A 14,416-nucleotide genomic window follows, 5' to 3' on the forward strand; every position below is an offset into this window, starting at 1 on the left:
GCAGGAATAATATAAAGATAAATAAATGAATCTTGAAGATTCTTATCACAAGAAAATAACTTAGTGGAATGAGTCCTATGTAGAGTTAAATTACGACAAGAAACTGTTTCACAGTCTTTGATCAGTTTAAGTTATTCTTTCTTTAAAGGAACATTACAGAATTGGTTTTTGCTAACAAAACAGTTGCTGGCAGTGTACTGGTCAGCGCTTTATGTAATCCATCATATACATTAACTGACAAACCTGTAGAAGTTTGAGATCGATCGACCATCTGGGTCACGAGAGAATAGTGAAAAACCGATTACAAATTTTGCATTGCTTCGAGGCCAAAACAAGAATGAATAAACTGCTCATTGAGCGATAAACGCGAAACGCGAAACTAGATTATTTATTTCTCATCAAATATGGCATTTCAGACAGAAATATTTGAAGGGATGTTTTCTACTATCATCATCATTAGACCGTTAGTTTGATGTAAATATGTGATCTTCTTGATTTTGGGTTCTTTAAAACAATTCTGTAACGTTCCTTTAAGTTTCTTACGTCATTTACTTCACTGAATAAGTTGCGTAGAATCCGATTCGAGTTACGATGTCATCACTAACGAAGATGACAACGATGTGGTTGGAGTCCGACTGCCAGGATTTGACTTGGCCGAAGAGACTTCCGCAAAATGGCTCAGACTTCCGCCCAGAATTAACGTCTAATATCTGAGAAAGGGACAAGAAAGGAGAATTAATTACCTTTCTCTGAAAAACACTTGTTCTTCTAATTTGTATGACTCGAGTTACTTCTTCTTAAAAAACATCTTTTTCCTTAGTGTCTGTTTATTGCTTTATTGTTCATTTGTTGTATTATCTGCATTGCTATTGTTCGTTTAAAGCGCTGTGGTCTAAATGAAGTGGCGCTATATAAAAACCCATTGTATTGTATTCTTCTACCTGCACCCAGTCAACCCCAATGTTCCCCTTGGCCAAACCCAAAGTTCCCCTTCACTCACCACTACATGATCCCATTGGCACCCTCAGCTCTTACCCACATTTGTACCCCTTACCCAGCCAAACCCAAAGTTCCCCTTCACTCACCACTTCATGACCCCATTGGCACCCTAAGCTCTTATCCACACGTGTACCCCTTACCCAGTCAAACCCAAAGTTCCCCTCCACTCACCTCTACATGATCCCATTGGCACCCACGGTGTTCCTCAATATCCATAAAGTGGAAAGTCACATTTATGCGTGTGCCGACCTCCGTCTCAATTTCCGTACGGCACATCTGATCGTTGTCGTATTTGTACGGGAAATTCGGGGAGGTTAGAACGCCCTCTTGTGCTGACATCTCTGAGTTACACTTGGAAACTGCGAAGGAAAAACAAAACATAATCAAATAGTTTGCAAGGCTACAACAAAAGAAAAGCTACAGAGAAGACTTGAGAAAGTAGAAGGTCGGAATATACATCCGTCTTGAAACTGGCAATGTATTAGTTTGGAACTTGCAGTTGGGTTCTAAATGTTTTTGTTTTTTTACTTTGGTTTAACAAAGAAAAATTGACTAAAAGGTGACTTTAACCTGCGGGTTAACTATTTTAAAATTAGTAATTTTCTTTGTTCCAACCCAAAATCATTACCCAGTCAGTTTCCTGTGTGTTTTAATAATTGGTTATAATAATTGTTAAAAGTTAAACTTAAGTGGCTTACCTTTAGCTGGCTGGTTGATCGTATCTTCGGGTAGAATGGGTGCTGGGTACGTGACGTAACGGGCCGAGAATCCTTTCATCATTGTACTAGCATCGCTGTGGAACTCCACTACAACCTCGTTGCCTTCTGACACCCAGGTGAATGGGTTTAAGGTACCGCAATATTTGTCTTGCGCTCCGTCTGGTAAGTTCTTGATCTGAAGAGTAAAAGTGGGTATACTTTAAAAAGGAACCCATATAGGTACAAGGTATCTGGGATGAGGGGTGTAGAAAAGATAATATTTTATCTGTCTTACTGGGTATACAGTAAAAAGGAACCGTGGTCAAGTGGTTAGACTGCAGGAGTTGCAATCACAAGGTTGTGGGTTCGAATCCCCTAGCTAATCTGCGATTTTCACAATGACAATAATAAATATCGCATCTAGTTACTGAATCACAATTTTGTGTAATTCATAATCGTATACATTAAACCGATGTTTGTATGAGACAGATTGGCTGTTGCCAGCTTGGCGTTTATGTTCCTTTGTGGGAGTTTGCCGAGCTCCCTTGGTGGGAAGATCATTCAAAACAAAACAAAATACTCTAGGTACAGGGTACCTGGGTGCAGGTTGATGATGAAGTTTTACATGTTATATCGTATTGTAAAAATAAAGGCTCGACATCTTTTGAAATTAGCTTCACTTCAAAACTTGGGATGATCAAAATTGTATGCTATCGATCCCCTCCACAAAACGTGATATTTTCTTCAAAAGCGCACTTTGTGCCTGCTGAAGATCCAGTCTCTTTTGTGATGTCATGCGTCACATGGTCAGTACTCACCAATACATAGTCGTATTTGCATTCCTCATGGAATTCCACTTCAAACTCAGTGAAGTATATCTGGACAACATAGTCTGGCTCCGCTGTGATGGTTATCCGACAGTCCTTATTGCCTGGGTAAGGCTTAGGGTAGTGGGGAGAAGACAGGGAACCATTTCGTGCAAACAGACTCTCATCACAAGCTGTGAAAATAACAATTTTGGAAACGATTAAGATAAACATTTCAGGAGCCAACTTTACAGTAGCCTATATTGAATCAAAATGATTTATTGAAAATAATATTTGATAAAACCATTTACATACAATAAAATTGATACATTAGATAAAATACTGAGAAAATTGTTTAAGTAGCATATAATAACTTAATCAAATATTGAATAATCAGAGGTTTTACATTATCAATTGTACAAAAATAAAATAAAAAAATAACTAAAAAAGACACAAGATCTGCAAATATATATTTTTTTGTAAACATCATCAAGCAATCTTTAGAATATGGTTTCAAAACGCTGACCTTTGAGCTGATCCAGTTTCGATATCGTTTCGTAGTCCGCCTTGAAACCTCCGCTCGTTATGATGTGATCGCTATGGAAGGTTACTATGGCGATATTACCAGCGGACAGCCAGGAAAATGGCGACTTGCTCCCGCAGAATGTTTGTGGGGCACCGAGACCCTGCGTTCTCAGCTAGAAAAGTATAACAAAATAATAATAATTGCAACATTTCTACAGCGCTAAATACAATATTTTCTAAGCGCTATAATTTAATTAAGTAATGTTTTAAAAGTGTCCAATGAAGGAGCTGCTTGAACGTCGGTGGGTAACTTGTTCCAAAGGAGCTATGAATGAAAAAGCACAATCGCCATAGCTTGTCATGGTGCGGGTTCCTGGGATCCCGGGGAAAGCTGGAAATGAGCTGGAAAGACATTGAGGTGTGTGACTTTAGGTGATCCCTTTGTTGCCACTTCCTGGTGTCCAATTTCATACAGCTGCTTGATCACAAAAAGTAGCTAAGCTTAACAACATTTCTAAAATTATTTCAGTGAAATTGTTTTTACCTATTTATACAAAAAATACAGCATCTCAGCAAGTAAGTTTTTCTTTGAACCGTGTAAGTTTAATGTAAATCTGTGGACATTTGTGTCACCTACAAAAAGTACCCAAACCCTTTAACGTACCTCTAAGTAATCATAGGAACAATCCGGCCACTCTTCAACTTCAAACGTCCAGAAGACAAACTTGATCAGGGCGTGGTCTTCGACGATGATCTTAGTAATGCAGTGGACGTCGTTGTCGTACCGTGACGGGAAGCCGGGGGATGAGATGCTCCCATCTGGTGACGTCAGCGTCGAGTCACACGCTAATATAAGAAACCGATCAAGGTCTCATTATTTTACCCCAAGAGTCCGATCGTAAAAAATGAGAAATCCTGAAAATGGGTGTATCTCCTTGTGCTTACAAGAGAAAGGTTACCAGCCAAACTGCTATGTTACATGTACAATTTGTGACTGGTATCCTGCTCATTTCTACTAAGCAGGAATTTCTTAAAAGGAATACTTTCTGCTTACACATCGCAATGAAATTTGGCATTGGAGATGAAGTCTATGAAATTCCCTGAGTGTTGCTTTTGGGGACTCTTTGTTTCATTACAAATCCAACATCCCAGTAGCAGGATGAAAAGGAAAAAAAAAAAAATGTTCAGTTTTAGACATTGAAGGAAACCCCAAAGGGGAAAAACCCACACCCTCAGGTAAGAACTGAAACCCCAATCAACATGCAAAGCTCCAGTGTAGGATGGGATTCGAACCGGGGTCCATTGAGGTAAAATGCAGGGAAAGAAAAGGCAGGGAAAGAAAATACTGAGACGACCTGATCCCCCTCCAAATACTTACAGGAAAATATCTCTTTCTCTAGAGCTCTAAATGTTGCCCTGTAACCTACGAAACGATTCTCGTCATCAGTTTGGAATTTCACGATGACTTCATTTCCCTCCGAGATCCAAGTGAAAGGATTCTTGTTGCCGCAAAAGACAGACACATCTTGGGTGATCACGTCACGAATCTGGATAGAAAATAAAGATTTCGTCAGGTCAGGGGAGTAAGGTTGCAATTTTAATGTTTTTGGAATGACAACAAGTTTGTATCATTAAACTCAAACTCCAATAACAACAAATATACACATGTTGTCGTGGGGGCCTGCAGAGCTCTGTCCCCCACGACCCTAGAAAATTGGCTGGGACTACTACTTTAGCTTATTGGATTGTAATTAACTGCACTACCGCGGAGTCAATTTTTGAACTGCATTTAACGTTGCGACACTTACTCTAACCTTCGTCTTACCTCAATGAAATCCTTTGTGCATTGTGGATCGGATTCAAGCTTGAGTACACTGAACGAAAGAATCACGTACTGAGACGGTTTGACCACGATCCGTTGATAGCAATTGAGGGCGTTGTCATATAATACGATACTGGAGGCATTGTTCGGTGATTGGATGATTCCAGTCTCTGATGTCAGCGTTACGTTACAACCTTGATGACAGAGAAAAAAAGAAACTGACTATCACAGTGATGCTAAGTACAGTATGAGTAGGTACCAGTCGTAACAACCTTAACTATAACATTTTCGCTGGTAACCTAATTCTGCTTAGCATGTTTATTTTACATTTAGCATTTTTGTTGCTTAGCATTTCACTCAACATACTAAGGGAACATGTTTCTACAATCAGAGAGATTTTCAAACTTGTTCATCAGCACATGGAAATATTGGTTTATATTCAAGGAACTTTCTCCAGATTCAGGGAGAGACAGCTCTGCCATAGGGGTGAGATAGAGCGCTATAGAAGAACCCAGTACTATTAGTTGTCAACGTCCGCTTCTAAACAAACCTGGAGTGTCAGGTATCCATGACAACACGGTGTAATACGCAGCGTATCCTGGAAAGGAGTTTGATTCATCTGAGACAAACTCCAGCAGGACTTCACTCCCGATGGAAGACCAGATGAACGGACCAAGCTGGCCACACAGGGTCAGATTCTCACCTGTCGTCAAATCACTCAGCTGTAAGGTAGAGAATCAAATCAAGAACAGTCAAAAATGTATATATGAAGATAAAAAAAATAAAAAAACAATTTTAAGAAGTGGACAAAAAGAAAGTAATGACAACATCAGAATGGAAAATATTTGAAAGTATTTCAGTTGATGCTAAAATCTTAAAGAGAGACTTTCAAACCTTGAGGTAGTCGGTTGTACAGCTTCCCGCCTCATTTGGTTCCTCCAACTCAAACTCACTGAAGACAATCTGAACCCTGGCGTCTGGCTGGGCGTGTATCAGCGTCTGACACTCCATGTCTAGTGGGTAGTCCGAAGGGAAGCTGACAGACTGGATGTCACCTTCGTCAACGGACAGGACCTTACTGCAATCTGAACCAGGGAACCAGTTAAAACATGACATATAATGTGGTGTAATGGTTGGTAACCTGATACAATTTTATTTATTTTTTAAAGACACTGGACACGTTTGGTAATTATCAAAGACCAGTCTTCTCACTTGGTGTATCTGAACATATGCACAAAAGAAACCTGTGAAAACTTGAACTCAATTGGTCTTCTAAGTTGCGAGATAATAATGGAAAAAAAAAAAAAAAACCTTGTCACACAAAGTTTTGTGCTTTCAGATGCTTGATTTCGGGACCTTAAAGTCTATGCCTGAGGTCTCGAAATCAAATTCAATCATTTTAGTGGAAAATTTCTCTAAAACTACGTTACTTCAGAGGGAGCCGTTTCTCACAATGTTTTATACTATCAACAGCTTCCCATTACCTGTTACCAAGTAAGTTTCTATGCTACGATTTTTTTGAGTCAATTACCAACAGTGTCCAGTGCCTTTAAACTGTTTCAAAGTTTTCTGCTGTTACCCCTGCAGGTATTTCAATGAAAGCAAAAGACTTTCAATTCACCTGATGTTTTGGGGTGTCTGATACTGTTAAAGTCCAAGATGATACGGATCGTTGAAGAAGTCTTTGAAAATTTCACAATGACTTCGTTGCTGTCGGCTTTCCACGAGAAGGTACGATCAACCTCACAGTAACGGTCGTAGCGCAGGGTGGCCAAATCTTCAATCTGTACAATGTGGAAAGACAAGAGGAGATTCTAAGAAAAACACCACAATTTAATCATTTTTTTTCAAACCAGATTCTTCGATTTACCGTCAACTTCATATCTTATTTATTTGAAAATAATGCAAAAGAAAACTGACCTTCAGAACTAAGTTTCCACTTTGATTTGTTGAAATTAGGAGAAAGGGTTATTCCCTTTACTTTGTAAGGATGTAGGCATGGGTATCGTCCACTAAGAGCCTGGCCTTTAGAGCAGAGTGCAGTACCTTCTCAACTTTTTTTCTGAAGCAATCATGGTTAAGCGCCTTACTCAAAGGCACAAGTGTCATGACCAGGATGCGAACCCACTATCTGCCGCTGACAATACCACAGCTTGGGTCGTCAAACCAAACCACTCAGCCATGACACGCCATAATAATGGTAATGTCTGCTGCCCCCTAGCGCCTTCACTGTGCGCATAATCGCTAGTCTTAAACAATCCAGAAATTTCTGAATTAATCTCCAACATTTACTTGATGAAACGTACCTGCCCAATTTTTGTTAACACCCTGCTTGCTATGAATGGATTTTGAATGATGGTTTTCTATAAAAAAAAAAGTACCTTTGATTGCATAATTTTGTATTCAGTTTAAGCTACTTTTAAAGTAATTTCATGTATTTGTACCAGTGCAATTCAACCTACCGGTTGCCAAACTGTACAATCATTTGAATGTTGTTTGATGAAATAAACATAAGTAAATATATAATATACCTCAAAATAATGTTTCTCGCAGTCGGCATCGGGTATCGAGAGCTCATGAATGACAAGAAGTACAGTCTCTACTGGTGGGAGAGTAAAGAGGATCTGACAGCCGCTGTCTGCTGGTAGGATGGGTAATGTGGACAAGCCGTCCGTCAGAGATATGGCCAGAGCTGGCACATGGAAGATGTTGGTACACTCTGCTGAAATTTCGAAAAGTTTGAGAGACAACTAGAGTTAAATATCAACAACCTTTTCTTTAAAGGTAACACAGCATTGGTAGAGCTCACAAAATAGTAGGAGACAGTGTTTATATTTTGTGTGATAATAGATAATAATAATAAACCGCATTTGTATAGCGCATATCATTGCTAAAGTTCCTTTGCGATGGATAGCAAAACAGAAAACAACAGGGCCCAATTTCATAGAGTTGCTTAAGCAAAAATTTTTGCTTAAGCAAAAAATTCATTGCTTAGTAAAATCAGATTACCGGCCAAGACTCCACTCAATTGTAATGCTAAGTAAACAACAGCTAAATACTAGTCATAAGCAATGTATATGGCAGGAAATTTTGGCCAGTAACATGTGTAAAATAAGTGAGCTATTTTCGTGCTTATGCAAATATTTTGCTTAATCAGCTCTATGAAATTGGCCCCAGGAAAAGAAAAACCAAGGGAAGATCAACCATTCAAAAATAAAATGAAAAACTTGTGAAAATTGTTTAAACTGGTTTAGAGTATGTCAGGGATTATTTGCACGTTAATATTTTTCTTGTATGAATAAAACCCAGCTATATACGATGGTTTACTTTTCAGAGATTAACGTACCAGGTACAACGTCACGATGTAGGGAATGCCAATTGATGGTAAAGTCTGGAGGTGTCATCTGGTAGTTGATGTAACCGATCGCGACCTCGTTTGAATCGGTCGTGAAAACAAAATCATTGTTGACCTCGCAGATGAGCTTTCTGCGCAAGGTTGCAATGTCGACGACCTAGACAGGAAGCAAGCAAAACAAATATATAAATACATACAATTTTTATTGATCGAACTAAAACAGACTGTTATGTCCTATCCCACACAGACATTATGCAGAAGAACGTTTCTAAACATTTTTTTTCAAAACTTCAATGCTCCAATCTGGCACTAACTGGATTGTAATTTCTCCAACACATAACAACAACTGAACAGGGTGGGGGCAAGTCTTAAAGTGGCAGTCGCGACTTAAAGTGACTACACTAACCACCAACCAACATCATACTCACAGTCAAACCGGCATTCCCGCAGTCATTCTCAATGACCATCCCCTCCACCAAAACGCTTAGACGTTTGTCTGGAGAGGTGTGGATGACGAGTTGACACGACCCCTCCCAAAGTTCATGCTCCTCCAAGAATTCTGAAGACTTGACGGTCCCTGACTCACCCCTCAGGAGCAGAAAACAACCTGCCGCAAAATGTTTGAAATTGTCAGTCATAATTAACGGACCGCTTGCACTGGCCGCCATCGTTGATGAAACGTGCAAGCCTACAGATCATGTGCATTGGGACATGCATTGGTCTATTGTAATAATAATAGTTATAATAATAATTTGAGAGGCTAAGCATCCTTACTCGCATCTAAGAGCTGAATTGCGAAGGACGCAGCAACAACACATTTGAGAAGCAAGCATGCAAGGGTGCCTTTGGCTGCCAGCCACATCAACCCATTATGACCACGGGGCACAGCCAAGATCGAAAGTGTTTGATTTTTCCTGACGGATGTTCTGGAAAACCCTCGTGGCACAGCAGAGAACCAACCCACAACTCAACTCACATATGGCCCAGGCTGGGAATCGAACCGGGGTCACCTTGGTGAGAGGCGAGCGCTTTACGCACAAGCCAACCATGCCCCCCAATGGATATTAAAGAACATCATCACAAAATGAGCAAATACAAAAGTTAGCTCTGCAATTAAAATGCCTTTGCTTACTGTTTATTCCTCCCAATTTATTCCTGCTAAGCTAAATATAACTTCTTTTAAAACTGATAATGCACCCCCAAAGGTAGTCTCCATTTACCTTCGGAAACATCCACCCACGTGTGCTCCACCGAAATCCCGGATGCTGGGATGTCATCATCTGTTTGTATGGTAACAATGACCTCGTTGCCAGACGACGTCCAAGCAAAGAGACCATGAGTCCCACAGAGGACTGAGCTGAATCCACTTGACATGTCTTCGATCTGTTAAATGAAGAAGCGAAGAATTATTTTAAATTTTTAGAAGGTCAACTAAAAAAATCCTGCCTTTTTAACAAAAAGGAAGGAGGAGGGGGCCTTTCAATGGCAGTCTGACACATTTTAAAGCTGGAGAAAAAACGAAAAAAAAAAAAAAACATTCCGAGATTGTTAAAAAGTATTGTTTTTTATGGAAAAGAAAAGAAGAAAAAAAAAACCCCCCAGAAAATCCCCTTTTTTTCTTAATCCTTAAATAAAAAAATTAAAAAAAAACAAAACTTATTTTTCCTAAAGAAAAAAAAAGCAGCCGGGATTCAACCCACGTTCTGCTGAACAGAAATAGCAAAGCTTGAGTTCCGTGCTCGGCCATGACACACAACATACCTTGACAAAGTCCTTGCTACAGTCATCAGAATCCTCCAGCTGGAACGAATCAAAAACCAACGACACGATGTGGTCTGGAGTACTGTGGATTACCCAGCTGTGCTCCAAGTTAGAAGGGTACTGATCGGGGAAATTTATTGAGGTAAACCTACCGGTGTCTTCAGAAAAGTGATCAGTTGGACCTTGAAAAAAAAAAAATAAAAGGATTTGCAGAATTTGAATTAGAAGGTTTGCTTGCGGTTACACCTTAAAGAATTACTGGTTTCAACTTTGGTCGAAACCTGAAGACTTTTTGAAAACAAAGTCACAATTTTTTTAATGGATGACTTACCGTCCACTCTCTGAACAGCCTCGTATTTGGCTCTAAACCCGTGGTACACAACGACTGGGTTTGTGAAGAAGGTAACCAGGACAGCGTTGGTATCCGACAGCCAGGAGAAAGACTTGAAGTTTCCGCAGAAGATATTCTCACGGCCGTTGCTAACATCCTCAATCTTATTAAAAGAGAAAATGAACATCGAATAAAGCCCGGTTCACACTTCCTGCGAATGCGAATGCAAAGCGAATGTTGACGCCACAAATTTGCAACAAATAATTCGCAGCAGTTCAACTCTGCTCAACTCACTTGCGAATATAGCTGCGAAAGGTTGTAATGTCAAATTCGCTTCGCATTCGCAGGAAGTATGAACCGGGCTTAAAACAGAAGCAGACAATGAAAAAAGAAGAAAATTAAATAACATTTATCAGAACCTTTTGAATCCATTGGCAACAAAATTGCAGGAAGAAAAATGAAAGAAAAAAAAACCTTGTTGCAAAGATTGTGTGCTTGCCTGAGAAAAAAAACTTCATATCTGAAACAATTCTCATAAAACTAAAATTCTGCAAAGCATGTTGTTTCTGACAATCTTTTATAAAATCATTAGCTCTCTAGTGCCCATTTTACCAAGTAAGTTTTCATGATCACTACTTGGGAGAAGTAACCCCATGAACCCCAAAGGACCTTTAAAAAAGGAGCTGAATCACTACATGATGAAAGAATGAGCATGTAACATCAAGTGAGCGCACGTCACGCATTTTTGCTGGTCGAATTAGGGCACCCCATTAATCCACTGACTTTGCTTATCTCTCACATTGTTGTAGTTGTACATTATTGTTGCAAAGGTTATATAAGGCATGGCAAGTTTATATAAGCAAGAAAGAAAAACAAATTATGAAAAAAAATAAAAAAATAAAAAAACTTTGAAAAAAAGGGGGGGGGGGAAGGTGGAGATTTCACTGGGTTGAATAACAAAGGAAAACAAGATGAAAAAAATTAAAAAAAAAAAATAAATAAATAAAAAAAAACATTTGAATCTTCTCCTAACCAGCACAAACTCCGGATTGCATTTTTTCGATGTCTTGTCGTCAAACACTTTATGCTGCCCTCCAATCAAGAAATCCTGGAGGTGTATCAAGACCTGCATGTCAGATGGAACTTCGATGAGGACAGAGCAGTTCCCGAGCATCCAAGCGGCTCGACCGTGATCTAGAGACGAGAACTCACCCTTAAGCTGTCGATAAATCCTGTGGTACTCGGCGACGTGCTCAACTGAAAGAGAAAACGGTATTTTATAAGTCAATAGTGTTCTCTCCTAACTCTTTCATGCACCGACCGGTCGCTAGTGCTCGGTGTTCCATTAAAAAAGAAAACAGTATTTAATAAGTCACTGGTGTTCTCTCCTAACTCCTTCATGCACCGACCGGTCGCTAGTGCTCGGTGTTCCACTACAAAAGAAAACGGTATTTAATAAGTCACTGGTGTTCTCTCCTAACTCCTTCATGCACCGACCGGTCGCTAGTGCTCGGTGTTCCACTACAAAAGAAAACGGTATTTAATAAGTCACTGGTGTTCTCTCCTAACTCTTTCATGCACCGACCGGTCGCTCGTGCTCGGTGTTCCACTAAAAAAGAAAACAGTATTTAATAAGTCACTGGTGTTCTCTCCTACCTCCTTCATGCACCGACCGGTCGCTAGTGCTCGGTGTTCCACTACAAAAGAAAACGGTATTTAATAAGTCACTGGTGTTCTCTCCTAACTCTTTCATGCACCGACTGGTCGCTCGTGCTCGGTGTTCCACTAAAAAAGAAAACAGTATTTAATAAGTCACTGGTGTTCTCTCCTACCTCCTTCATGCACTGACCGGTCGCTAGTGCTTGGTGTTCAACTAAAAAAGAAAACAGTATTTAGTTAGCCACTAGTGTTCTATCTTAGCTCTTGCAAACACCGACTGGTCACGAGTGATCGGTGCTCAACTAAAAAAAAAAACCCAGTATTTTAAGACCCCAGTGTTCTTTCTTAACTCTTTCATGCGCCGACCGGTCGCCAGTGCTCGGTGTTCAACTAAAAAAGAAAACAGTATTTAATAAGCCAATTGTGTTCTATCTTAGCTCTTGCAAGCACCGACGGGTCACTAGTGATCAGTGCTCAACTAAAAAAAGAAAAAAACAGTATTTTAAGTCACTAGTGTTCTTTCTTAACTCTTTCATGCACAGATGGGTCGCTAGCGACCGGATTAAATACCTTCTAAAAATAGTTTTAAAACAAAAAATTGCATGACCACATAGTTTTCAGAGTTTAAAAAAGGGACCCTTTTTACAATAAATGGTACATTTCTGTTTATAACTCACCAGCTTGTAGGGGTCGTTCCATCACAAAGTGTCTCACCATGACAACCACGTTATCAAGTACTTGTCGTCTCAAAATAGACAGAGGCCTACTATTGGTCCATTTGAACTGAAGTCGTATCTCATTGGACGTTGAGATGATAGAAAACGGCTCAAACTGAGTCTCGCAGTAGCTAAGTGTGCGACTCGGCTCAACGTCAAAAATCTGAACATAAAAAACAAAATCATTAAATTTACTATTTTTTGATCTGATATTACTTGGTGATACATTGGACTTCATCAAGAGAATGCTGGGAGTGAGATTTCCACCTTAAACCCGCCCCCCCCCCCCCCCAAAAAAAAAAAATAATAATAATAATAAAATAAAAAATTAACAAACAAAAAATAAATAAATTAATAGCAAAGAAATAAAATATTATTGTCCCCCCAAAAAAAAGAATTAAAAAAAAAAACGAAAATAATAAAAACAATTTTTTTTACATTTTTTACGCTTTAGCTTAAAAATTTGCAAACAAATAAAGAAATATTGCCAGGTTGATTTATTAACAATGAAAATACCATGGCTATTGTTAATGACTGGTCCTCCTCTATCTCACTAAGCAAATAAGTTGTTTTAACGCTGTTAGTTTGTTTGTTTAAAATGAGCCGGGGACTTTCCGCAAATAGCCTCTCTCGGACACACTTACCTCGATTTTGAAATCTGAGCAGTCAATTCCTGGGGCCTGAAGTTTGTCAAATGTTAGGATGACACGTTTCAATGGATGCGTATGGAAGGTAAGCTCGCAGTCAGTGGAATCAGACGAGAAGTCATCCGGCCATCGGACAACTCCTTCATCTTCAAGGATAGTTCGGCTGCAGGCTTCGGAGGAAAAAGGACAAGATAAATTGGGTTTCACTCTTTGGAAAGGTACATTGATGCAAGAAAAAAGAGGGCGATCACCTACGACATTGGTAGACAATGTGAAGGAGTTATTAGAAAGGTACAAACTGGGAAAATTGTTGAGGAATGCTGAAGATCGAGAGTTGTGGAGGAAAGCTGCCATCTCTTTTCCCCTACAGCCTACGGCCACAGTATAGAGTAGAGAGTAGAGTTCATTGATTCCACTGCTTCTACTTTGTGAATATGTAAGTGGTTATTTTACTCAAGAAAGTTATCGAATTTCTCATGTATACATGTATTGCATAAAAAACAAATCTTGACAAGGATTTAAGAACATCTTCTAAACAAAACCCAAAAAAAACCTCAGCGAACAAAAGTTTGTGTATCATCAAACAATTAAGGTGCTTGTGTTTCTCTTTATAACGATTCATGTTTCTTACTTAGGATTTTAGATTCAAATAAAAAAATGTTTGTCACAAACTGTCTTATAGACACAATCCCCCCACCCAAAGAAAAATAGAAAAAGGATTAAAGTTTTGATAACCACCAATTCATCATACTGCTTCAGTGAACTTTGCAACTGACATGCCCTTTTGACCTCCAGCTCCACGCATACCCAGAACCATGCTGCTCCATGGCCAAACACCCAGCTTTGTGTTTGCTCAAATACTTGGCTCCATAGAAAATAAATAATGCATATTCACTGCACTGTTATATCACTACAGGATTTAATTATGACCCTGTTGTACACCATGCCACAGCTGTAAGACTCAGTCAGTGTGGTGTGTGGTTTGAAGGGCAGTCTATGACAGCAGTTTGTTTGGAAGGAGTAACTTAAAAAGGTAGTTAGTCTTAAAACACCATGGTCTAATTTGTATAAAGTTTGTTAAATTTGCATCGGGGATA

General features: G+C 39.3%; 2 protein-coding genes across 3 annotated transcripts in view; one reads left to right on the forward strand and one right to left on the reverse strand.

Moving 5' to 3' along the window:
- Window positions 1-14,416, reverse strand: part of LOC139953616 (cubilin-like) — a 27,070-nt gene continuing 12,654 nt past the window's right edge. The window contains exons 14-33 of the mRNA XM_071953092.1: window positions 13,317-13,489; window positions 12,634-12,835; window positions 11,331-11,554; window positions 10,298-10,460; window positions 9,967-10,148; window positions 9,426-9,588; window positions 8,634-8,812; window positions 8,197-8,362; window positions 7,382-7,572; window positions 6,472-6,634; window positions 5,745-5,935; window positions 5,401-5,572; window positions 4,854-5,044; window positions 4,407-4,575; window positions 3,693-3,874; window positions 3,030-3,201; window positions 2,516-2,697; window positions 1,698-1,893; window positions 1,171-1,358; window positions 1-710 (exon numbers count right to left, since the gene is read on the reverse strand). Coding sequence (XP_071809193.1) covers window positions 549-710; window positions 1,171-1,358; window positions 1,698-1,893; window positions 2,516-2,697; window positions 3,030-3,201; window positions 3,693-3,874; window positions 4,407-4,575; window positions 4,854-5,044; window positions 5,401-5,572; window positions 5,745-5,935; window positions 6,472-6,634; window positions 7,382-7,572; window positions 8,197-8,362; window positions 8,634-8,812; window positions 9,426-9,588; window positions 9,967-10,148; window positions 10,298-10,460; window positions 11,331-11,554; window positions 12,634-12,835; window positions 13,317-13,489 — 3,611 coding nt within the window. The 3' untranslated portion in view covers window positions 1-548. The remainder of the gene's footprint in view (window positions 711-1,170; window positions 1,359-1,697; window positions 1,894-2,515; window positions 2,698-3,029; window positions 3,202-3,692; window positions 3,875-4,406; window positions 4,576-4,853; window positions 5,045-5,400; window positions 5,573-5,744; window positions 5,936-6,471; window positions 6,635-7,381; window positions 7,573-8,196; window positions 8,363-8,633; window positions 8,813-9,425; window positions 9,589-9,966; window positions 10,149-10,297; window positions 10,461-11,330; window positions 11,555-12,633; window positions 12,836-13,316; window positions 13,490-14,416) is intronic.
- LOC139953618 (transmembrane protein 79-like) overlaps window positions 14,185-14,416 on the forward strand; it is a 2,576-nt gene continuing 2,344 nt past the window's right edge. The window contains exon 1 of one of the 2 annotated variants that reach the window (XM_071953095.1): window positions 14,185-14,352. The gene's annotated coding sequence lies outside the window, so the exon portion shown is untranslated. The remainder of the gene's footprint in view (window positions 14,353-14,416) is intronic. The other variant, XM_071953094.1, reaches the window with a different exon arrangement.

This window comes from Asterias amurensis, chromosome 22, assembly GCF_032118995.1.
Source record: "Asterias amurensis chromosome 22, ASM3211899v1".
In the NCBI taxonomy this organism is placed as follows: Eukaryota; Metazoa; Echinodermata; class Asteroidea; order Forcipulatida; family Asteriidae; genus Asterias; species Asterias amurensis.